General features: G+C 43.3%; 1 protein-coding gene across 1 annotated transcript; it reads right to left on the reverse strand.

Annotated features, from left to right (window-relative positions):
* Nucleotides 1-1,085: 1,085 nt before the first annotated feature.
* On the reverse strand, nucleotides 1,086-24,405 carry dnai3 (dynein axonemal intermediate chain 3; the record flags this gene model as incomplete). Its single annotated transcript, XM_080528330.1, has 21 exons — nucleotides 1,086-1,220; nucleotides 3,534-3,656; nucleotides 4,046-4,137; nucleotides 4,488-4,692; nucleotides 4,834-4,964; nucleotides 6,104-6,167; nucleotides 6,411-6,535; nucleotides 10,329-10,425; nucleotides 10,878-11,031; nucleotides 11,180-11,253; nucleotides 12,533-12,655; nucleotides 14,635-14,727; nucleotides 15,370-15,459; nucleotides 16,304-16,428; nucleotides 17,622-17,809; nucleotides 19,193-19,309; nucleotides 19,832-20,040; nucleotides 20,201-20,347; nucleotides 20,663-20,767; nucleotides 21,716-21,900; nucleotides 24,345-24,405. 21 exons carry the CDS (start codon nucleotides 24,403-24,405, stop codon nucleotides 1,086-1,088), a joined length of 2,643 nt encoding a protein of 880 aa, XP_080384456.1.
* Between the last annotated feature and the right edge of the window lie 1,593 nt (nucleotides 24,406-25,998).

Genomic DNA, 25,998 nt, shown 5'->3' on the forward strand with positions numbered 1-25,998 from the left:
GAAGTTTGAACTAACCTACAGTATAACTAACCTAGAACTAACCTAGAACTAAACTAACCTAGAACTAACCTACAGTATAACTAACCTATAACTAAACTAATAACCTATAACTCCCCTATAACTAAACTGCCCTAGAACTAAACTAACCTAGAACTAAACTAACCTACAACTAACCTACAGTATAACTAACCTATAACTAAACTAACCTGTAACTAAACTGCCCTATAACTAAACTAACCTAGAACTAAACTAACCTACAAAAAACTGAAACAGCAACATCAGGTACAGTACAATGTCATAGTTTGGTTTGTATGTGCACTATACTGTAGTGTGGAGATGACTGTCAGTGAGGGTGCTGCTCAGTGTGGATCAATAGTGTTAATCAATAGCAGGCAGACATGGAGTAATCAATACCGCATAGTTGGGCCATGAAACCAAAGAACCATGAAATGATTTCCTGCCCAGTTCAGACTCGGATGGTACTCAGAATGTATTTCATTACGTGGGCTCAGGAGAACCAATGACCAGGGTGGATGATGTTACCCAGTAACCAGATCTCAGACGTGTGTGTGTGTGTGTGTGTGTGTGTGTGTGTGTGTGTGAGTGTGTGTGTATGTGTGCATAAAAACTCACGAATTAACTCTGGGGAGGGTCACTGCATAGCTGAGTCATGTGCCCAAGAGAAAAGCAATTTTTAGAAACATTAATACAACCATTTTTTTTTTAATGTTTACTTTATTGCCATCAACAACAGGCAATTAACATTACAGAACAAAATCATAACACAACAACTTTAATAGTGACAAATACTTTTTCAGCTTTGAATAGTGTCCGTGGAAAATATAAATAGTTATTTTAAACAAACACACATTGGCACTATGTACATATAATAAAAGGCAACAGCTTGCACAGTGAGTTGTGTGGGTGATAGTAGTAAACGAGTTTTTAGTGGGGTATGGAACATCAGTTTGGTGTCAGCTTTTGTGTGTGTGTGTGTGTGTGTGTGTGTGTGTGTGTGTGTGTGTGTGTGTGTGTGTGTGTGAGTGTGTGTGTGTGTGTGTGTGTTTGCCAGTATGTGAGTGATCTCAAATGTCAGACTTGTCCTCTGGCAGGAGCCCCAGGTCCTTCAGGATGACCTTCTCCAGGGCCAGGTAGTCTGCGTACTCCTTCATGGCCTCCTCCTCGATCTGCTCTATCAGCTTCTCTGGCATGATGGGCTCCTGGGGGAACAACACCCATTAACCACCACAGTCGAGTAGAGTAGCTTGGTTTATCTTAACCAGGGGAGACTGGTGGAGGTAGAAATCGGAGGACAGGCTCATTGTAATGCATGGAATGGAATGAGGAATGGTATCAAACACACAGTACCATTAATAATTCCATTCCATTCATTACAATGAGCCTGTCCTCCGATTTCTACCTCCACCAGCCTCCACTGATCTCAACCCCCTCCTGTATGTTTAGAATGAACTCTACCGTAACATAAAATATAGGCTACAATGCTTCCATTAGAAAACTGCTTTCTGACTAGTTATAACTGTACCTTGTCAGAGAAACAATAAGACAATTAAACTAACCTTTAAAGGAAGGTTAACCAACCCAGAGGATTATATTTTACATGTCTTTGGCCGAAACCTCACTTCATTCAGAAACATCCAAGAGGATTAGTGGTTTCCTTAGCGTCAGGCCAGGACTAGCAAGTACAAGTTCAGCATGTGGTCTTGAGGGAGAAAGTCTGGTACAGTAGTTGTTTTTTTTATAATGATCATTCTCTCCGAAATGAGAAATCCAAACATACACCCACATGCCCACACACCCACACACCCACACACCCACACACACACACACACACACACACATACACACACACACACACACACACACACACACACACACACATTCCTGAAAACAGTAATCATTGTGTTTTCTTTACATTCTTGAGGCCTCTTTGTTTTCCTAACATATTTGGTCTGGAATTCAATGTCTGTGTTTATGTCCTCGGTTGACAATGCAAAACAATGGGTGGCAGAGAGACTGCTCTGAACTGAATGTTGATTGTTTCACTTGAAAGTAAATATATTCTATATATATATTCTTCATCAATCACCTTGACAAAAGGGGGGTACAAACCAAAACTTAATTTATGTCAGAATAGTAATTTTGCTGTGTTTGGGAGGAGATAGATACTAATTAAAAATGTTTTGCTCTGAGACAAATATGCTGATACTGCAGTACAAAAAGATACAACTGGGATGAAATCATAATCACTATCATTTTCCCTCACTGCATTATAGTGGGACTAGACATTCCTTTTGGGGTGGCAAAGATAAATAAGGATACAATTTGGGGAGCGAGGTGGAATGAGTTCCTGCATGTGAATGATTACAGACAAACTATAAGTATAATGAGAAAAACAACTACTCTTGCATTCGCAGACTCATTTGCAAGTGAATCAATTAGACAAACTTCTCAAACAGAAGGCCATACTCAATTTGTTGTTGTTGTTGTTGTTGTTTTTGATACTGTATTCAGCATCCCCCAAAGACTACCAACACAGCAAGAACAAAAACTGTATACGTAGGTCCCACAACACAACAATATTACTCATATTTGCTGTGTTTGCCAGTGACCTTGTTGAGAGCACGGCGCCTTGCCAACGGGCAGACCCAAACATGTGCTAATAGTCGTGGGGGGGGGGATACAGAACAAGTTACAGTCTGCAAAGGAGTAATTGGTCTAAGAGCTTTGAAAAATCCTCTGCTCAAAGTAATCCATCTTCTCCTGATGGACTGCTATGGAGAGGATGTCAATACGTTAGACACCCTCCCTCTCCCTGCCAGTGAGAATCAAATAGCTGACCGAATAAATTAGTCATAATAAGTCAACATATTCCCGCTCTTACACTCGACTTTCCAGAATGTGATGGAACACATCTGACTTTAGGTCGATAAAAAGGATTTGCGATTCTTACATCATGTGGCAGAATGTCACCCAGTGGCTCGTCACATTCACACACGCTTTAACAGGCTCAGGGGCATAGCTACCATCAGGTGGAGGCTGGTGGAGGCAGAAATAGAAGGGTGGCTCATTGTAATGCATGGAATGGAACGAGGAATGGTATCAAACACTCCATGCATTCCATACATTACAATGAGCCTGTCCTCAGATGTCTACCTCCGTCAGCCTCCACCTGATGCATCAGTAAAGCAAATCCATTATATTCTGCTTCACTTTCACAATTTGGAAAACGAAAACGAAACCCAACGTTCAGCAGAAAACCCCATACTGTACTTCGACTCTGAGTGTTGCACTGTCAGCTGTAGGTATGACACACTTTGGCTTACAATGTTCATACTGACTTCACAGGCGGTAGGCCTATCTGTGTCAGGGGACAATCGAACGAGGAATGGTATCAAACGACATTCCTCATTCCGTTCCATGCATTTACAATGAGCCAGTCCTCCGATTTCTACCTCCACCAGCCTCCCCCTGCTGTAGGCCTATCTTGTGTGGACAACATCTGAATGTCTCACCATCTTCTTCCTCATTTCCTCAGCCTCCATGTCTTTCCTCTCCTTGGCCCTCATCTCCTTCCGCTTCTCAAAGTACACCAGCCTGTCCACCTCCTTCTCAAAGTACTTACTGATGCTGAGCTTCTGCAGACCGACAGGAAGAAGACAGATAGTATGAATAGTTAATGAATCTATATCTATATCTATCTATCCATCCATATCTATCTATATCTATCTACAATGAATAGATAGTATGAATGTTGTACAATGTTGTACTGTTAAGTGCAGTGAGTAGAACGAGTGTATAGCTAAGATATTAAATCACTGACACTAGTGATACTCAATCCTGGTCCTGGAGAGTGGGTCAGTGGGGCCCAGTTTTTTGTCCCAGCCCAGTATCACACCTGATTCAACTCATCAACCTCCTCAAAACGTTGATTAGCTGACTCAGTTTTGGTACTGCTGAGCCGGGAGTAAAAGCCTGCAGCATTGCGGCTCTCCAGGACCAGGGAGCCCTGGATCAATGCACTCGCCTCATTGCTGGAGGCGCTGCGGAGTGTCCAGGGGATCTCTAGAATGTGGAGCGTGCCAAGGTGGTCCGACACAGCCAGAAGATGCTGCTTTGCTGTTGATGACGCAAACAGAAAGATGAATAGAGTAGTACTTTATTAAATCCCCAAGAGGGAATTCACTGCTTACAGCAGCAGATATTCAAAGACCACAGCGCAAACGACTAACAGTAAACAAACAATCGACACTAGACAATGCCAATGTCAGTGAAGGTTGGTGGAGGTAGATGTCATAGGACGGCCTCGTCGTCATGCATGGAATGGAATGAGTGTTTGATACCATTCCTCATTTCATTCCATGCATTACAATGAGCCCTCCTCCAATTTCTGCCTCCACCAGCCTCCCCTGATACACACTCATAAGCCACTTAGTGCTGGAGCACGATCCTGATCAGGGGCAACTCACAGGAGACGATCCAAGGTTTGATGCAGGTGATCTGAGCTGAGGTGATGTTCTGGGTCTGGGAGGGCTCGTGGGTCTTCTCCAGCAGGTCCCAAACGTCAATGTTCCCGTCCTCCTTCCCGATGAAGAACACCGCTGGCCTGGACTGGGACCAGTAGCCCACGGTGCACTGCTTCTGCGAGCACGGCGATTGGATGATAGGTCCGTTCTGCGGGTCAACGGTTGTACAAGATTAGATTGTGCTAAATGAATATCCACAGCTCACATATTAAGTGGTTGAATTGAACCAATGAATTGAACACGTCTTAATGTGCCTGCCATACAGTATATTAAGGGTTGTTATTGTTACCATGACGCCCTCCTTCCAGATGGCGAAGGTCCACCCCCCCACGGTCAGAATGATGTCTCTGAAGAAGGGCGAGCGACGCACTGTGTTCACCAGACCATCGTGGATGATGAAACGATGAGAGGGCTTGGGACCTGAGAGAAAGAGAGAGAGAGAGAGAAACAGAAAGAGAAAGAGAGAGGGAGAGAGGGAAAGAGAGAGAGAGAGGGAGATAGATGGGGGGTTGAGAGAGAGATACGGGGAGAATAGAGAGGTTAGAGAGAGAAAGAGAGAGAGAGAGAGAGAGAGAGAGAGAGAGAGAGAGAGAGAGAGAGAGAGAGAGAGAGAGAGAGAGAGAGAGAGAGAGAGAGAGGGAGTTAGAGAAAGTGGAGGGAGAGGCATCATGTTGGGATTTCACTGTCTGTAAAGTCTTGGCGTGAACCCCAGGAGAGATCATTTTACTTGAGGGCCGGCCGCCGCCCAGGAGACTCCCACTGTGCAGTGAAAGTGTTTATGAGCAGCATAGCATCTGGGGAGAATGGGTCTGAGGTACTATGTCTGTGTATGCATGCTTAATCAAGATCTTAATCAACGCTGGAGCCACGTCCACGGGCCAGCCGCTCCCCATTTATATAAAGCCATAACTCTTAAACAACATAAGCAGCTTCCCTACAGAGAGTATGTGTTGTAGTTTAATTTCCCTCAGGTATTTATGGACCTTCTTATTAACTAATTGAACTTAAAACATGCTGAGCAGAACATGCATTTGTAGGGAGCAATTTACCATAAATGTACAAGCAAATAAACAACCCAAAACACTATTTTGACACGAGACGGAGTGATTTATGGAGTAATAAAGTTCCTCTGGTGTGCCAAATGGAGATGAGGGAATTTACTTAATATCCTGTAATTGCCCAGAAATTGCTGAGCTCGGTACTTAGAGAAACTATTGTTGGAGCAATATTAAATCTACATAAGCAGTCAATGGCTTGTTATGTTTCTCGAAAGAATTCACTTGTGGGCAACCTCAACATTTCTAGTGCTTAAACACACGACGATGGCAAAGACACACATAATGAAGGCATTGTTTGATTTAACATGGAGATGCTACATTGATAACGGGGTAGGAAATCTTAATGAAAGAATTTTACCCATTAGCACTCACCGCATGGTAAACTGCTATAGGCTGAAGGTTTGGGAGATGACTCACTTGGCACCGTATCAGTCTGAACTCAGTCACCTACTGTATTTATTATTATTATTATTATTATTATTATTATTATTTGCCACTTACTGAACAGTCTTCCAGAGTTGTTATCCTTCTCCAACTTCCAGTCTGTGTAAACAAGTTCCCCGTCCTGGAGGGAAGAACGTGGATGAAAACATGAAATATGGATGAAAACAAAACACACTATGAGAGACTGATCTAAAAGTGAGATTTGCCCCCTGACAGCTGTAGCGTGTCCTGTTATGTTACATTTCAGTCATTTAGCAGACACTTTTATCCAAAGCGACTTAGAAGTCTGGGTACATAAGGGTGCATAAGTGGCGTAGCACAAAGCTTACTAAAGTAAGTGAAACAACTGTTTAGGGAAGTTTACCTCTGTTCCAAAGTAGAACTGGGTGTTGAAGTCCTCCAGTGGGGTGAGGTGTTTGGCGGAGGGAACCCTTAGTGTGGCGTACTCTGGCGTGACCTCTGACCTCACTGCATTCAGGTGTGCCCTGTCTCTCAGAGTGGGAGGAGACAATGGGAACAACTAAGGGGACATGACTGACCAGAAAACTCACGTTGAAGGGTTTTGGTTAAGGTTAGGGTTAAGGGTTTTGGTTAGGGTTAGAGTTAAGGGTTTTGGTTAAGGCTTTTGATTAGGGCTAGGGTTAAGGGTTCTGATTAAGGTTAGGGTGAAGGGTTTGGTTCAGGTTAGGGTTAAGGGTTTTGGTTAAGGTTAAGGGTTTTGGTTATGGTTAGGGCTAAGGGTTTTGGTTATGGTTAGGGCTAAGGGTTTTGGTTAGGGTTAAGGGTTTTGGTTAAGCTTAGGGTTAGGCTTAAGGGTTTTGGTTAAGGTTAGGTTAAGGGTTTTGGTTATGGTTAGGGTTAAGGGTTTTGGTTAAAGTTAGGGTTAAGGGTTTTGTTTACGGTTAGGTTAGGTTAAGGGTTTTGGTTAGGGTTAGGGTTAAGGGTTTTGGCTAAAGTTAGGGTTAGGGTTAAGGGTTTAGGTTAAGATTAGGGTTAAGTGTTTTGGTTAACTTTAGGATTAAGGGTTTTGGTTAAGGTTAAGTGTTTGGTAAAGGTTAGAGTCCGTTTTAGGGTGTTGACCTAGTCAGGGAGTGGAACAGGGCCGTTGTGGGAACCACAGAGTCGGTCTGTGTGGCCTGCCAGCTCTGTCACCTGACCATCAGCGGGAGTGGAGCGAGTGAGGAGGGAGGGAGGGGTAGAGAACGGGGGATGAAGGACGAGGGAGAGGAGAGGAGTGGCCTTTTCAGTCACAAAAGCCCCACTGTCTGTCGGGACAGTGACAGGAGACAGGACAGCCTGTTCACACCCTCTTATCACCAGGCTGCGTCCCTCCAGATCCCTGACATTAGATTAGCTATCTGGGGGGGATCGAATTACCACACACACTGGTATAGCACATACAGACATGGACACGTTTGTTGGTACCCTTACAGCTTATTGAAACAATGTTTCATTCCTCCTGAAAAGTGATGAAATTAAAAGAAATGTTCTCATGTATACCTGCATGCCTTTGGGATGTAATAGAGTAAAGCAAAGAAACTGTGAAAAGAGATAGATTATTGCTAAAGAGATAAATGGCCTGGACAGATTTGTTGGTACCCCTTAGAAAAGATTATAAATAATTGGATTATAGTGATATTTCAAACTAACTGTTTTCTTTCATTGGTATCACACGTCTTCAATCTTATAATCAGTCATCCAGCCTATTTAAATGGGGAAAAGTAGTGACTGCTGTTTGGTATCCTTGTCTGCACCACACTGAACATGGACCAGAGAAAGCAACAAAAAAAAAAAACAGAAAGAAAATTATAGACAAGCATGTTAAAGGTAAAGGCTATAAGACCATCTCCAAGCAGCTTGATGTTCCTGTGACTACTGTTGCAAATATTATTAAGAAGTTTAAGGTCCATGGGACTGTAGCCAACCTCCCTGCACGCGGCCGCAAGAGGAAAATCAGATTGAACAGAAAGATTGTGCGAATGGTAGAAAAAGAGCCAAGGATAACTTCCAAAGAGGTACAAGCTGAACTCCAAGGTCAAGGTACATCAGTGTCTGATCGCACCATCCGTCGCTTTTTGAGTGACAGTGGGCTCCATGGAAGAAGACCCACTTTTGAAAGTAAAACATAAAAAGCCAGACAGAAATGTCCTAAAAATGCATATTGACAAGCCACAATGCTTCTGGGAGAGAATGTCCTTTGGACAGATGAGTCAAAACAGGAGCTTTTTGCCAAGTCACATCAGCTCTATGTTCACAAACGAAAAAATGAAGCTTTCAAAGAAAATAACACCTTAACTACTGTGAAACATGGAGGAGGCTTGGTTATGTTTTGGGTCTGCTTTGCTGCGTCTGGTACGGGGTGCCTTGAATCTGTGCAGGGCACAATGAAATCTCAAGACTATGAAGGAATTCTGGAGCGAAACGTACTGCCCAGTGTAAGATAGCTCTGTCTCAGTTGCAGGTCATGGGTCTCCAACAGAATAATGAATTCTGAAGTGGCCTTCTATGAGCCCTGATCTGAATCCTATTGAACATCTATGGAAAGAGTTGAAACATGCAGTCTGGAGAAGGCACCCTTCAAACCTGTGACAGCTGGAGCAGTTTGCTGAGGAAGAGTGGGCCAAACTACCTGTTGACAGGTGGAGAAGTCTCAATGAGAGCTACAGAAATCGCGTGATTGAAGTGATTGCCTCTCAGGGTTGTGCAACAAAATATTAGGTTATGGGTCCCATAATTTTTGTCCATGCCATTTTCATTTTTTCGTTTTATTATTTAACATATTCTGTTGAATCAAAAGCAAAGTCTGATTTCTATTAAATATGAAATAAACAATGATGGATGCCAATTACGTAATTGTGAGTTATTTCAGAGAAAATTGTGGCTTCTTCTTTTTTTGTCGAAGGGTACCAACAAATTCGTCCACGTCTGTATATTCACCATTATCCTGTTGGCTAAGATTGGGTATAAAGATAAAGATACTGCACATTCAATAAATAGCAGGGGAACACACTTACACACCCACCAGTGATGGCGGATGGCGTCAAGCATCACGGCACCATTGCTGACATGAAGATCACCACCTACTCTAGTAAACAGTGTTCAGTATGGTGTTTGGTGACGCCGAGGGAGGGTGGTGGGTGTGTATGTGTGTGGGAGGGAGGGAGGGAGGGAAGGGGGTCTATATGACAGGTCACACCTTTCAATCAAGACCTCCTAAATGGACCCTGCCCTGCTTAGTCAAACATACTACAATAAACTAAAACAGAGTAGTGGACCATGTCAATTACAACAAAAATTGATTAAAAAAATAATAATAATCATATCAAACTCCTGCTCATAGTCACGAAAAAATGCAGTACTTTTATTGGTTGAGTAAGTGTATTAAAACCCCTCATAAGCCCCCATCAAAGCTGTGTTTATAGAGGCAGACCTGCAGGCAGACAAAGGCAGGTTTCTTCTTGACCACCCGAGACACAGGAGCATCTTTTGGCCCCGGGGGCTAAGCAGCATATTGCAAACAGCTGACAGTCAACAAGGCTAATGCTCCCTAACTGTGAGTGCCTTGTCTGGGAGGTACTGCTTAATAAAACGGTATGAAACCGGAGGAGAAAGGGACAAGAGGGGCAAGAAGAGGAGAGAGAGGAGAGAGAGAGAGGGGACCGAGGGGCGAGATGAGCCATGCACCACTGATCACGGTGCTCACTGATCCCAGGGAGAATCTGAGACGGGGCACACACACACACACACACACACACCCGCGCGCACACACACACGCACACACATGCACTCACAGACAAGCACGTAGGCACTTCTTAGAAACACACATCTCCAAACACACCGCAGACAACAGTTGAGTCCTGGGAGGTCCATTACAGAGAGTATCCGGTCCTATCTTTGATATCTTTTATATCTGTATCATCTGTATCATCCTTTAAAGTCTTCTAACCTCTTAGAACACTGTTCTTTGGCTAGCGCTACCTCTTTGGCAGTTCACTGTTCCGCTCACCTGTGTTGCTCCAAGGAGTTAGCAAGGAGGGAGTAAGGGGAAAGAAAAGCAAACAGTGAGAGAAAGAGAAATAAACAAGGAGATGATCGCCTGCATTTCTGCCTGAAGGAGATAGAGAAAATGAAAGAGAGAGAGAGAGAGAGAGAGAGAGAGAGAGAGAGAGAGAGAGAGAGAGAGAGAGAGAGAGAGAGAGAGAGAGAGAGAGAGAGAGAGAGAGAGAGAGAGGGACAGAAGGAGGTAAATGAAGACACAGAGAGAAGTCAGATCAATGCTCACCTGCATTGCTGCCTGTATGGTTGTCACAGGTGTTGTCTTGTAGGCTGAATTTCAAAGGGCTGTATTCCCCGCTAGTATCGATCTTTGGCAGGGAAACCTGACACATGATTGAAGAGAACAGATTTGGCATCCAATGCCCTTAGGGAACTGTCAAACACAGAACATTACTACGTCAGTGTCAAATATCAATACGTTACAAAGAGGGAAGGATTTCAGATCTTTGTAGGAGATTGACGACATTGACTGAACCCAAATGGCGGTTCAACACAGTCTCTGTACCTTTGCAGATGAGACGAGAGCAGCGTTTGTAAAGCTGAGTTTGTAAACCTGTCTAGAGACTACAGATGTAAGTTAGCTCTTTAGCTTACTCTGATGCATTTACATTGATGGGTAAACTGATATGGAATGGTATAGAATGTATCATTTATGAACTGAAACAAACAAATTGCCTCTCTGTGGACATTAAAGGATTCTGAATCGGAATATGTTGATTAATGGGTAGTACTGTCCCTGTTAACTAAACTGCTAAATGAAATAAGGCTGCCGTACCCTGACCAGAGGCTTCCAGGACAGGTCTAGGTGTTTGAACGTGTTAGCAACACCATGAGGATTCTCCAGGGCCTTCTCCTCCACCTTCTGCTTCCGGTCCGCAAGGGTGTGGGCAGCCATCTTAGGGGCTCGGATATCCCAAAACATCACACAGCTGAGCAGCGAGAAACACATAACGGTGTACAAACAAACCAACACACAAACAAACAAACAGACATAATGAGACAAACTGATATTGTAAATGATGGGAGTGTTCTAAATAGATCGCGTTAACAGATTGATTTTGTCACAATGATCCATACCCGTCAGGGGCGCAGGTGACGATCTGAACACATATCTGAGTCTTGTTCTCCATCGGTACACCCATTCTGGAGACCTGATCACAGACGCAGAGAGACCATAAACATCTACATCCTAGCAGGGGTTGGACAAGCATTTCCCCTAGCATTGGATTAGCCCCCCCACCTGCCTAAAACTATGAAAATCAGTAAAAAACAGTGAGTTATTTTCAGGACCAGTAGTGATGAGCAGTACTACCCGTCCACAGACATATGTTTTTTCTAGGACTCCCTGGGGGCACTTTGAAGATTGCCTGGCTTTACTTATCCAAATGACTGTCAGTGAATACTAATGGAGCCTTTAACCACTCACAGTAATAATCACTGGACTAGATGAGAAGCACATGTTGTTTGGTAAAGCAAGGCATTGTACTGCATGTCTCATAAATGATATTTCACCAAGCACAAAGCATACAGGAGCCAAAATATCTAGAAAGGGTTATCTTGTAGGTTTACATCATTCCTATGATAGATAGGCATCATAAAATGTGGCTTTGAGATAAGTGTCAGCAAGTATCTACCAGCCCCTGTGAGGCCACAGTAATATTTCTAAAAGCCTTGTGTGACATTCACCCATGACCCCTCCACATAAACCCACTAAAGATCCTGCTAAAATTAACTGTTTACGGTCAAAGTGCTTTTAAGTCAGATTGGATCGTAAATTAAACCTCTGAGTCATCGTTCCAGAATTAGACTCGAAAAATCGTTAGAGCGATAAGGGATTCTTTCAACTGAAGTGTTTGACTATCAGTGTGTAAATTAGGTGTGAAGGCTTAAAAGCATCTGCTGTGTGTTGAGTTTTTCCCTGCTATGTTGGACACTTTGTTAAAGTGTTTACTCAAGATCTGATAAGACAGAGCCAAGAGAGTTTAAAAATCAAGAAAAACTTTAAAGAATGTTTCATCTTGACAAGAAAAACATGTCCTAACCAAACTGCCGAGAACAAATTACATTCCCACGTTTATCTGTAAGAATAACATATAAAACACTTAGTTAAAGCTATATCAGCTTCCTTTCACGCAAGCCACCTGATTGAAAAGAATAACCGAAAAAGTGGTGATAGGCTTTTCTTTTTGGGGGGGGGAATAATTTAAATACTGTGGAAATCAGCATCCTGAGAAACTGCCCGTGATGGATTCTGGTATCGTCTTTGTCTTTGAGTTTCCATATCAGAAATGTATGAAAAGCGTTGAATGTAGAAACGTTTTCCTATTTCCAAGTGCACTGTGAACGCAGCATTAGCCGCCTCTATCAACATTCCCCTCTAACACAGTATTAGGCCCCTGCTCTACCCCTACACTCCACACCACTCCTTACCTCAAAGGTTTCCGGCAGCCATTGGACATCTGTAATTGGTGCTTTGTGGCCATTTTCTATGCCCGAGACGGCACAGTAACGCACGACAGGGGTTTCATTCTCTCGCTTGTCTTCAAAGCCCTGCTGTGAGGCCGAGCACAAAGGGATTACAGTACAGTACAGACTATACAACAGGTTGGTAGGCCCAGACAAACACACCAGTGGGCTCCACACTACTACTCCTGCAGGGGAGGCTGGTGGTGGTCGAAATTGGAGGACGGGCTCATTGTAATGCATGGAACGGAATGATGAATTTCTACCTCCACTACCACTCCTGCCACTTCTGTAGGGTCAAACCAGAGTCAAACCAGGCCCTAAACTAAATGCAGAATCATAACACTTGAGTATGTAGTTAATTTGCAATCTAATTTAATCTAATTTGCAAATAAATATGCAAGTGGAAATAAAACATATAATGTGGTTGTGTACTGTGTGTACAGAAGCTTTTTTTGTTTTTTTGTTTTGTTAAGTGCCCTAAAGCGGAGCATGTGATTTCACTTTGCACTTTGGCCACCAATGTCATTGTGTCTGTTTCTCATTATCGCTGAGATCACTGGCGTATTACTCATAAAAGACTCCGGCAAGCTGGGAGCATGCTCTGTCTAACGTTGTACATGCCACTGTGTAATATGCGTGAGATTTATGACCTGTTTGATTTATCACATCTAAAAACACACTGTGTGAATAGAACAGAGTACAAACAAAACATAAACTCTGCCCTGTTTTCATGACGGGATTTCAATTTCTCCTTCATCTGATAAGGTACCAGCAGGTGCTCGCTGGGTAAACCTTTCAGGGCACTCAACCTTTAAATGATTGGCTTTACGAAGATAGAGCTGCTACTGTTTGTACTGCAAATAGACACATAGGGGGTGGTGCTGAAGGGGAGGCTGGTGGAGGTAGACATCGGAGGACGGGCTCATTGTAATGCACAGAACGGAATTAGGAATGGTAATCATTTGATACCATTCCTCATTCCGTTCCGTGCGTTGATACCAATCCTCATTCCGTTCTGTGCATTACTATGAGCCCATCCTCCAATGTCCACCTCCAACCAGCCTCCCCTGGGGGGCTGCAATCTGATATGAGTGTGTTATCGGCCATGACAGCCTATCGTGGGCAGAGTGGGGTTGCATAACAGCTGGAGTGTGGGTAGCTGATGTTGTTGACTCTGGAGACTAGAGAATAAACAAGGACATAGGGAACAGATATCGGGTGGGATAGAGGGAGAGATGGAGGGATGGAGGAAGGGAGGAGTGGGGGCAGCTGCTAGAGTAGGACGGTAATTAAAACAACAAATGGAGTGATGGATGGAGGTGGCTGTCTCATTTTTAATGACGATTTCCCTTTTAATATGATTTCCTGTGCTTATTCTAACTGGCTTTCATTCTCACTCGGGAGACGTAGCCAGTTGCACAGACAGGGAACAGGGCTTCTAAGACAAATGATTGGGTCATTAACATATATACGGTTAAGCGTTGAGGCCGTAGTCTTTTGAAAGACGGTGGTGTTAGATACGTCCCTAGTCTCTCAGTGCCTGGGCTATCTATGTGACGTAAGACATTCGGGCTTAGCAGCAGGGCTGATCTGAATTATGGAGACACATACTGTACTGGTTAGGGCTGGCTTTGCAGGGTAGAAGGATTTGGCCTGGCTTGTCTGGAGTTGAGGTTTGTTTTTGTAGGGTTAGCTTGCCGGGCCAGTGACAGTTGTGGCTGCCTGCTTGAAAAAGACCATCACACTGCTGCATTCCCCTTTAATTAAAGGCTAAGGATGAAGAAAAACTCCCGGCAAGCCAACAAGCCAACGTATCATCATCTTCTCGCTGTGTCACAGTGGAGTAGTACGGTCTGTCTCTTCTGCTATCTGCAGGGCCTGAGAACTCAAAACACTTCCCATACTGTACAATGTGCCATACTGATTTGATCACCGCTCAAAGAGTTACGGTAGAGTGATATCCCAAGCTACGGTTAAGACCCGTTCTATGTTGTTCTGATGTAGTCTGATCAAGACACTGTTTTCAGTCGGAGTTGATTGAGTTTGAACTCGGTAGTACTACTTACTAAAGCGTTGGTGTTTTTGGGGATGTTCTTCCCACCTCCGGAGCGAGTGCCCTGTAATCGCTCCACGTGGGCGGATATGTCCCAGAGCACAACCTGAGATGACAACAACACACAGCCAATTACAGTCCTGTGGATCGAAAAAAACCTCGCAACCTCAACATCACCGCTTCCTGTCATGAGGAACACTCTAAACGGCAACTGTCAAAAATGCTACATTTCTCAATCAGAGAAAGAAAAACAAAATGGAGAAGACAATGGAGGAGAAGTGGATACAAAAATAACAAGGGAAGAAGGAACGCTCTATTAACAATACTCATGTTTCCTATCATGTTCCCTTGAAACGAGGCCTAGGAAGACACACAGGAAAGGAAATCCATTTCTGGAGTTATATAATACAGCCTCATAAGACAAACTCTATAGTGCTGACAGTTAGAGGACACTGAAACAGAGACAGAGAGAGGGGGGGCACCTGGAGAAGGGATGAGGGAAGGACAGTACAGAGATGGATGGAGGAAGAGAGAGAGAGAGAGAGAGAGAGAGAGAGAGAGAGAGAGAGAGAGAGAGAGAGAGAGAGAGAGAGAGAGAGAGAGAGAGAGAGAGAGAGAGAGAGAGAGAGAGAGAGAGAGAGAGAGAGAGAGAGAGAGAGAGAGAGAGAGAGAGAGAGAGAGAGAGAGAGAGAGAGAGAGAGAGAGAGAGAGAGAGAGAGAGAGAGAGAGAGAGAGGCGGAGTCAGCACCTGGCCGTTCATGCATCCGCCAACAATAATATTGGGGTCGGAGGGGCAGAACTCAAAGGAGAAGACGTCGTCTGGGCACTCCAGCAGCAACTGCAAACGGCACAGGAAAACCCACATTGGGCGTGAGGTGTTACATTTCAAAGTAGACAGAGGCTTTCAAGTACTGGATCCCTGCCATCAGATGTACTTTTTTATTTATTTATTCTAGTCATTGAAAACAAAGCTCAGCTTTTTAATCCCTTAATCCATGTGCATATGATTCATATTCACTGAGCATGAGGGGAGAAAAAAAGAACATTGAGTTGAGTAACGGTATACTATTACAAAGCAGATTTAGCAGTTCAAGTGCAGTACAGAATGAGTTTGGTTTGAATTTAATTTGTTATTTTATCTGCTAAATATGATTGTTTATCTTATAATACAGTATATATTCTCCTAATTTATCCACAAGTCATGAAGACAGTAAAACAAAACAATATTTCATGCAGCAATGTGTGTGTGTGTGTGTGTGTGTGTGTGTGTGTGTGTGTGTGTGTGTGCGCGCGTGCGTGCGCGCGTGCGTGCGTGTGTGTGTGTGCGTGTGTGTGTGAGTGCGTGCGCCCGTGGGTGCGCATGTCTGTGTTTGTGTGTGCGACAAAACCTGTGTGACAGTACCTTTGGGTAAATGTACACGGTCGCGTTAATTTTTGTATCAATTAAGAACCACGAGTCAAATCTATAGAGGTGTTCTAATGTTGGCAAACAAAAGCCTTGAGTGACAGCTCAAAGCCACTCCTTCAAACTATTCATTTGAATGAAAGCTTGTCTTGAGAGTGAGAAGAGAAATTACTTGTAAACTGTCAGTGAGGATTTAACCCGGAGAGAGAGAGCAGAGAGATAAGAGAGGAGAGAAGTGGAGAAGGGGGACGACATGAAAGAGGAGATTGTGCCACACCTGAGGGTTAATGGGGTCAGAGAAGCTCCAGAAGAGAATGAGTGAGGGGTTCAGGAGCAGCTTAGTGGAGCCATTGATCCTTTCCTCAAAGGAGAGCCTCTCTGTCACGGCCACCGCAATCACGCCTGCCACAAACACACATCAACACATCAACACATCAACTACATATCCCCACTGTCATAACTACACACAGTTCATCACATACAATACCACCACTGTCACAGCTACACGCACACACACACACACACACACACACACGTATCACACTCTCATAACTATACTCACACAAACACACATCCCACACATCAACACATCAACTACATATCCCCACTGTCATAACTACACACAGTTCATCACATACAATACCACCACTGTCACAACTACACACACACACACACACACACACACACACACACACACACACACACATCACACTCTCATAACTATACTCACACTCAACCACACACCACACAAACGCACATCCCACACATCAACACATCAACTACATATCCCCACTGTCATAACTACAAGTGGGGTAGTGGTGGTCTAGTGGATAGTGAGTTGGACTTGTGATCGGAAGGTTGTGAGTTCAAATCCCGCCTGAAACCACACCACTACTAGTGTGCCCTTGGGTAAGGCACTTAGCCCTCAGTTACTCCAGGGGGAATGTCCCTGTAATTCGTAATTGTAAGTCGCTTTGGATAAAAGTGTCTGCTAAATGGCAAAATTAAAATTAATTAAATTAACTACACACCGTTCATCACATACAATACCACCACTGTCGCAACTACACACACACACACACACGCATCACACTCTCATAACTATACTCACACTCAACCACACATCACACTCTCATTACTATACACACACTCAACCACACATCACACACTCATAACTATACACACACTCAACCACACATCACACACTCATAACTATACACACACTCAACCACACATCAACACTGTCACAACTCTACACACACAACTACACATCACACTATCATAACTATACACACACTCAACCACACATCAACACTGTCACAACTCTACACACACAACTACACATCACACTCTTCATAACTATACACACACTCAACCACACATCAAGACTGTCACAACTCTACACGTAGCGTCTTCATAAACCCTCATAAACACAGGCCCCTGTTTAGATCAGTGGCACTGATGACAGAGTACACATCTGATGGGGCGGATCAACGCCAGTTATCTACCACAGTCCTTGCCCTTGGCTACCTTGTAACGGCGTAACCCACGTCTTGTCTGGAGCCCTGTCCATGCTGATCGGTGTGTCACCTCACCGTTGATGGTGGGATGCCAGTTGATGTTGCTGATGGCCTTCTCCTTGCTGAAGCGCAGGTCTGTGAAGGACTGGTACTCCTTAAGGTGTGTGTCCGCCTTTCCTCCGTACCCACTGTCCTCATGCAGGGCCCTCCAGTCGTCAAAGAAGACGTCCATGATCTCGTTCTGCTGGATAGCTACCTCAAACCTGGATTACAATGGAACAGAGAGGAACGTGCAGTGTTGGGGAAGCTACTCTGAAAATGGATTTCAATTAGGCTAATAGTTCAGTAGCGGTGGAGCTACTCCCCAACACTGGGAACATTTATGGGATCTCATTCTGCCCAATAGCTACCTCAAGCCTGGACATAACAGAAGGGAGAGGAATACAGTACTGTTCATCTGGATCGGATCGGATTAGACAGAGACAGACAGACAGAGAGGCAGACAGACAGACAGACAGACAGAGAGGCAGACAGACAGACAGACAGACAGACAGACAGACAGACAGACAGACAGACAGACAGACAGACAGATAGATAGATAGATAGATAGATAGATAGATAGATAGATAGATAGATAGATAGATAGATACTGTAGATAGATAGAAAGATATATTCTGCTGTAGATAGATATAAGTTTTATTGTTCTCCAAAGAGGAAATTAATTTCCACACCTCATACACAACAAGATACCTCATCAGTCATTATCAGTTAAACTAATACAGTACATACTGGGCAGAAAAGGTTCAGGCATCAGCACAAAATAAAGATAGAGATAGAGAGGGGGAGAGGGGGCAGAGGGAAAAGGGGGGAGGGGTGCCTCAGTGTCATTAAAAGTACTGTATGTATATTATTTCTCTGGATAGATATCTTGAACCTGTGTGGAATAGAATGGAATAGAACTTTGCTGTTCTAGGAGTGGAGTGGGCTTGAGAGATAAAGAGATAAAGTACTACTTTTTAAGCTTTCAGGAAACTGAACCCTCAATTGGATTGTATAGGTAACTTTAGATAACTTTATAGCATAGGAAACTTTTCCTTTTAGTTTTGTCTTATCAGCCATTCTCAGTCAAACTAATAGGCCTAGGGTAGATACTGGGCAGAGGAGGTTCAGGCATCAGCACAAAATAGGAGAGGGGGAGAGGCGTGGCTCGGTGTCCTTAAAGTACCTTGTCCATATCATTCTGCTGGACAGATATCTCAGACCTGTACAGAATGGAATGGAATGGAAGATAACCCAGTAGATAAAGGGGTCAGTTTCCCGAAAGCTTCGTCGTTTAAGTAGTAATTTATTTTTCCAAGACAACCCAACCGCAAAGCCACGAGAGAATAACAATTGTATAATCAGTGTTTGCAGGGTCAATTCTTCTCTGCGTGAGAGAATGAAGTGCGTGGGAAGAGGTTGGAGAGGGGCAGAGGGAGGGACAGGGTGTGGGGTCGGCTCGGTGTCTTTAAAAGTACCGTATGCATATCTTGACAAGGCGTAAGGCTATAATGTATGACTGTGGATTGGCTTCCAGTCACCCCCATAGATTCAAATTCTCCAGACACAGAGACTAGACACCATCAATCATTTAAATGTTACCTCACCTGGGGGCCACAGAGTTGATGAAATTCTTCAGATTCTCAGATTGGAGGCAGTTCTCTCTCTCCTCCTCGCTGAACTCTCTTGGTTCGTACTGCGTGCACATATTCTTCGGATAAACCCTACAGAAGAGACCGTTTATTGATGGTAAAAATGTTTCTGCCAACCAAGTCATGATCACACTTTATAAATACAGGGGTACAGGCGTTCTAAAATGTGACACTGCAAACAGCATTGAACTTTAATACACAATTCCAGTTTATACCCTAACAATGGACATTAAAGCTTTTAATCTTGAACTTGTGAAAAACATATATGGTCTACATGAAAACATATACGTCTATATGGTTTTTTATCACTCAGCACATTGGTGTTGTAGGTTCTGTCCTGTTGTTAGTGGTGGTCTAGTGGATAGTGAGTTGGACTTGTGATCAGAAGGTTGTGAGTTCAAATCCCGCCTGAAACCACACCACTACTAGTGTGCCCTTGAGTAAGGCACTTAGCCCTCAGTTACTCCAGGGGGAATGTCCCTGTAATTCGTAATTGTAAATTGCTTTGGATTAAAAGCGTCTGCTAAATGGCAAAATTATAAAAAATTATTAATTATTAAATTATTAAAATTATTGTTGACAAGCATACTGTACCACTGAGTCTGAGTGCTGGAGCTCTTGGGGTTGGGGACAGCCTGCACCCCAGTGTTTCTCTCCATCTGTTTGATGCTGAATTTCCGGTCTTCATAAGGTAAAAAGTCTATGAACCCGTCCGCTGGGGCTCTCGTATTATCAGCATTCCAATCAGAAAAGCAGACCGGCGCTCCAAACTCCCTCCGCACCCTGGAGATCCTATACTTCAACTGTTGGGGATGAAGGGGCCCAAGAGTAAAAGAAGGGAGAGAGATGATGGAAATGAGTGTCTTGTGATTTCAGTATTATTACATTATCGTATCATTTGTCATTATCATTTCCAGTCCTATTTTCATTATTGGTTTACTAACTATTTTCATTATTGATTACCATGGGCCTGGAGTCACTGACAGACTCCTCTTCTATCTCCTGCTCGCTCCCTAGAGATATCCAGGGTTGGGGTTCAGGGGTTTTATGAAGAAATACATCAGGTGACTCGCCTTCCTCCCAAACCTCCTCGTCCGCTGTTACTGGGGGCTGAAATCGTAAGCAGTGTGATGAGAATAGGTACTACAGTCTTTTGTGTGGCTGTTTTTATCACTTTTGTGATCTAACCCCACTTTAGATTAATTAAATTAATTTATACACAGTACATGGGTGTTTGTCAACTGTCACGGAGCAGACAGTAGAATAGACAATCCAAACAGGTTTTTTCGATTATTATTTTTACTTTTATTTTGGTGTAATAATTGTTTCAAACAACCCTTTTTTTCTCCTGAGGAGCATCACTGGCTGACTGTCTCCTCTACAGGCCATTGTATTCCTGAAAGGCTAAACTGTGAATAGACTCACCATTAGAATCCTCTCCTTGGCCTCCACTGTCAGAACCAGGTAAAACATCTGTCCATAGACGAAGTCCCTGTCGTACACTAGGAGGATCTCCTCCTCTGGGTAGTCCTACCCACAACACAGCAGACAGACAAGGTCATGGAGTGCAACCAGTGGATGATGGTGGAGGTAGAAATCAGAGGACAAGCTCATTGTAATGCATGGAATGGAATAAGAGTCCTAGTCTACCTCCACCAGCCTCCTCTGATGATTTCGATAACACTGTGAGATTATTAGTAACTTGCTGTAATCAAACTGCAGCAAAAATAGATGGCCTATGTATATATTGAGTAAAACGGTGCCATTTGGACATGATTCAGTTTTGGCCAACATGGTTCAACACTAAACTGTTTGTCATGGTTCGTCATGGTGGTGAGTGAAACATTAACCATTAATAGCAGCCAGAGATCGTTAACGGGGGTTGAGGGGTCTAGTCTCTGAGAGGTCTTGTAGTTATCAGGAGGTGTTGGAGAACAACAACCCCACACATCACAACAGAAATGGCACTTTACCATGCTACAACAGATACAGCAGGACAGATGGGTGTAGGATAGAGTTAGACAAGTGAGATGGTCTATCTAGCTTTTCTTCTACAGGTCTACATACAGTATCTTCCTGCAGTCTTCTTAGACATCTTCTTAGGCCGGTTTCACAGACAAGGTTTAACATTTTACATTGAAAGTGTGATTTAGTCCAGGACTTAATCCAGGATTTAGTCTAGGACTAGGCTTAAGCCTTGTCTCTCTTAAGCCTTGTCTGTGAAGCCGGCCCTTAGTGTATTGTTTGTTTGAATACATTTCTATGCGCTTTGAGAATAAAGTTCTATGCGCTTTGAGATTGATAATGAAAATAAACTAAAATGTTTATTAAACATTATTATTATTATTATTATTATTATTATTATTATCTAATTTCATGACATCAGAGTGGAAAGGAAGGGGGAAAACATTGGGTCTGTGTGTCATCAAGTTAGTTGGGATGTTGTTTGAGTGCTCTGTGGGACAACGATGAGCCCACCAGGATGATCTGCTTCACAGGGCTGAAATCGGACACCGCAGCCCTCATCTTCATATCCTGCACAATGTCTTCTTTCCTCAGGATCTTGTAGGGATTCTCCCCGGTGACGTCCTCATCAGCGGTGCACCCGAACAGCTGCTGGGTGGCGCAGGTCAGCACCATGGGGAAGATGTCATCAGGGTGACCTTAGTGTGAGGGGGACAAAGAGGGAGAGTTCAGCTGAGATCACTTCATGGTAAGGAGGACAGAGAGAGAGAGAGAGAGAGAGAGACAGAGAGAGAAAGAGAGCTACTTAAAAGGGGGGGGGGGGAGTACTTGTCTTGTTCCCTAAATGGAATGTAATAAATACAGCTTTCAAAGTACACCACTACTCTGAGTTGTGTTTCACATGGTTGTAATCAATACAAATCGACTACAAGCCCTGCCATGCAACAAATCAATACAGTCAATACAACAAAATGCCACAACCCCAATAACATGTAGCCATTAACCCCTTGCAGAACATTGAAGCATGCCAGCAATTCTTTAAAGCCTTTTTCAAACAGGCTATGGAGCGTCCCTTAGACGTAAATACAGCCTTACAGCGCAGTCCATGCTACAGTAAACAGAGCATTGCATAATTGTAGTTCTCATCCCACTCGCGGCCTCTTCAAAGTCTTTCCACAAGGTTGCTGAGGAGACTCAGAGAATGCTGAAGTACAGCTTGAGTAACCACTTCCCAACTGGGTGTGTCATCCTTTTTTCTCCAGACCACACAATGAGCATAATATGCCAAATCATTGTAGTGGAAGTTCACACCCTTCAGACTCTGTTAAAGCATTCCACGGCTATTCATGGAAAATATGTGATGCTCTTGAGATATGACGAGAGGATACGTGTTACGATTGAAAAACCGTTAAGTCTGTTGTCCCTCTTTGAGGTGTAAATCCCTTCACTTTTTTGTTCGGAAAAAATGCCCTACATCATATTTCCACTTACAATGTGTGCATTGTGTCTCTGACATACGTCTCTCTATGCAGATGACAGGTGACAGATGACAGACCAAGCATAGCCCTACTTAAAACACTAGCTCAACACTGTTCTGCACAGATACAACAAAGGCAAAACCATCTATAGGTCTGGGAAGCATCAGCTGAGAAGACCCTCCCAATACTATCATGTTCCACAAGAGCCAATGACCTAATCTTAAGGTAAAAGATACACTGTGGGTTTGACCTGCATGGAGTTATTAATGGGACAGATGACCAAATGCGTGTTTTCAGGGGTGGCGTTGAAAAATATGAAAGCAGCCCCGACAATAAAGAGATAACGTTGACTTGTAAAGAATATACCGGTAGTCATCATGTGTATGTCCGCAGGGTCTGCAACAGGACACCGAAGCTCACATCAAAACCATGCATAGGTAGACCATAGTGTCTCTTTTCTTCTGACAGACAGCTCTGATGAGCATGTCATCGTGCACATTACATCACCGCATTAGTGTATACCAGGCTTTCGCCCCCTCAGGCTTCCACTAGTAGCATCCAAAGTCTCTCTAAATTAATGACATGTATCATGGCCAGCGCTCTCAAACAAATGGAGGCAATCAAATATGGGCTTGTCATTCAAGGCGGAGGCTACATCGCCAAGAGCTGTTCTCTGTCCTGTTTGTTGTGGCACATAATTAGTGTACTTCAGGGGAAGCTGGTGGATGTATAAATCTGAGAAAGGGCTGAGGAAACAGGTGTGTTTGATACCATTCCTAATTCCATTCCATGCATTACAATGAGCCTGCCCTCCGATTTCTACCTCCACTGGTGTACTCCCATGTAGTGGTATGGTGATGTCATCATGCTGCTTTTTGTTTGATGATGGGCATGATTGCTCACAAGACAGGGATTATGTGCTTATGACTTGTCAGTCAGTCAGTCAGTCAGTCAGCCTGCACTAGTGAGATTCTACAGAAGAAGTGCCATTCAGTAATTAAGGCAAAACATTTTCACACGAGCCTTTGTATTTGCAACCCATTGCTGGCCTATTCAGAAAGCGCAGTTCAGGTTGCTAATGCTTTATTGAATTTCATGGAGCAGAGATGCAGTAGTATCAGTGTATGGAATCTCTGCAGCAGTGCAAAGCCCTGTGAATTCAGAGAGAGCATTCCAGACCAGTGCATCTCCTGCATAATGTTGTTAGCAATCACAGTGAGCTCAATCTCCACAGCAAGTGCGCCAGCTGGCATTATTATGGATTATGTCTCTGGTATTATGAGTGTGCTGCTGCTAATTACTATATAAATTACTACAGTTATTGTTGTTATTCTTTACCCTGAAGCACCTTTCTTTGATCTCTATGAAATAATATGTGTGAGCAATAAGCATGTATCTTTCTAGGATGAATCCCACCCATATGAATGTAGGAATGTTGGAGAATATCCACCATTATCTCCTCATAGAGCTTCTGAGGTCAAACCAATATCAAAATGTCTTACCAGACCCTGCAACACTTGCTGGAGGGGATGGAACATCTGTCTTCTTGTCTGTGGATACGAAAAACTATGTATGTACTTATATTTTCCAACCTTATGATACTTTACATTTCTACCATTCAAGTAGAGTGTCTGGCTGATACTTAATTAAGTGGGCATACACACCTTTCGCTTTCCCCTTACTGCTCACACTGCTGGCTGTGCTCTTGCGTCTCTTGGAGGACATTCCTGCTATTAGGTTTAGATATTCGTTGTGGAGCACAAGATAATGGGAGTTAGGCTGAGGAGTAGGCCTATGCAGTAGTAGGAACAACAATAGCAAAATACACCTGTAGGTAGGCAAGCTAGCGATTTTTATGCAAATCATTTGGCGACATCTTGTGGTACCTAATAGCTACTGCTTACTCTGGTTAAAACGTTTAACAACAGACATTGATTGTTGTGGTTACACTTGCAGCTCACGAAACTAAACTGTGCACAACATAATAATATGACAGTATTATACTATTATATTACTATAGACAGACACAGTATAGCACTGTGAAGATACATAACGTTAGCTGGTAGTCAGCCAACACTTGCCTGGCTATGGTATATAATATTGGCTAACGATAATGTATCATGGTTATTTTAGTTACGCTATAACTATCTTTAGCTGTTATCTGCTCGTAATCTAGACATAAAAAAAAAAAATCTAAATGTTTACCGTTATTCAGCTCTCGTTAATTCTCTACATACAAGAAAACGTCCCAACTTTCTTTTCAATTCAATCACACACACACGTTTCCGGCAACTGAATGGTTGCTAGTAGTTACGGGAGAAACGTAGACTGATTGACAGTTCCAATAGCCAATCGTAATCGTTTGAAATGAAGCCTCCCACTTCATTAAATTACCTCCAAAACGTTACCTGTTTTACTACTCTCACGTCACGCGCACTTTATGTTCATATAGTACAGTTCTGCTTATTATTGTTATAGGTAACTGATAGAACTCACTGTACAGACCCATTCTTTTTTTTACTGTTAAAAGAATAATCATATTCAAGGACACTATTTTTTATCAGAGGATAGAACATGACAATTATTTTTGGATTATTTGGATTATTAAATCCATGAAGATTGATTTGATCAGATAACTACGGGAGACGGACTACCAGCTGGTCCGACCGACAGCAATTCAACCAATTAATCGACCTAATTAGCCTTCATAGTATATGGTGGTGAGTACCCGGACCATGAACGATTTTCATAATTAATTGCTCCGGGGGTGTCCAAATTATTCGACGACTTTGCAGGTTGATGGGAGAGTTGTGTCATTTTTAGCACTTGTCCTCTGTGCTGCATGTTTTAGTTTTGTATTTGGGATGAATTCGCAAATGGTGGAAAATGAAATTGATCAGGTTTCGGTATGTGAGATGCAGGACGTTACTCTGCACTGCTCAGGTCAAAGCTCAGGTGAGTCGCTATCTGACCCATCTCTTCCGCTTAGTTTCCGAATGAATCATTGATGATCAGCACTTTGTCACTGTGATAGAGGACTCGTTTCTAAAGCCGTTCAAATATTGTGTAGAAGATTTCGTTGTCGATATGACATTCATGCCAGGTGTCTAATTTGGCGTGCTGTGTCAATAAACACCTGACAGCTTCACTAATGACTTCTCTAAGCCACCCAGGGGCCCTCCCTTCCTCGCTCCATAATAAGATGTATTGCATGAAAACAAACTAGAACCATATATCTAAGAGAGTTTATGCACCTGAGTTTATGCACCTGTCAGACTGGGAGATGTCATTATAAGCTTTATTTTCTCCGTTTCTGAA

The sequence above is a fragment of the Nansenia antarctica genome (assembly GCF_963989245.1).
Source record: "Nansenia antarctica genome assembly, chromosome: 1".
Taxonomy (NCBI): Eukaryota; Metazoa; Chordata; class Actinopteri; order Argentiniformes; family Microstomatidae; genus Nansenia; species Nansenia antarctica.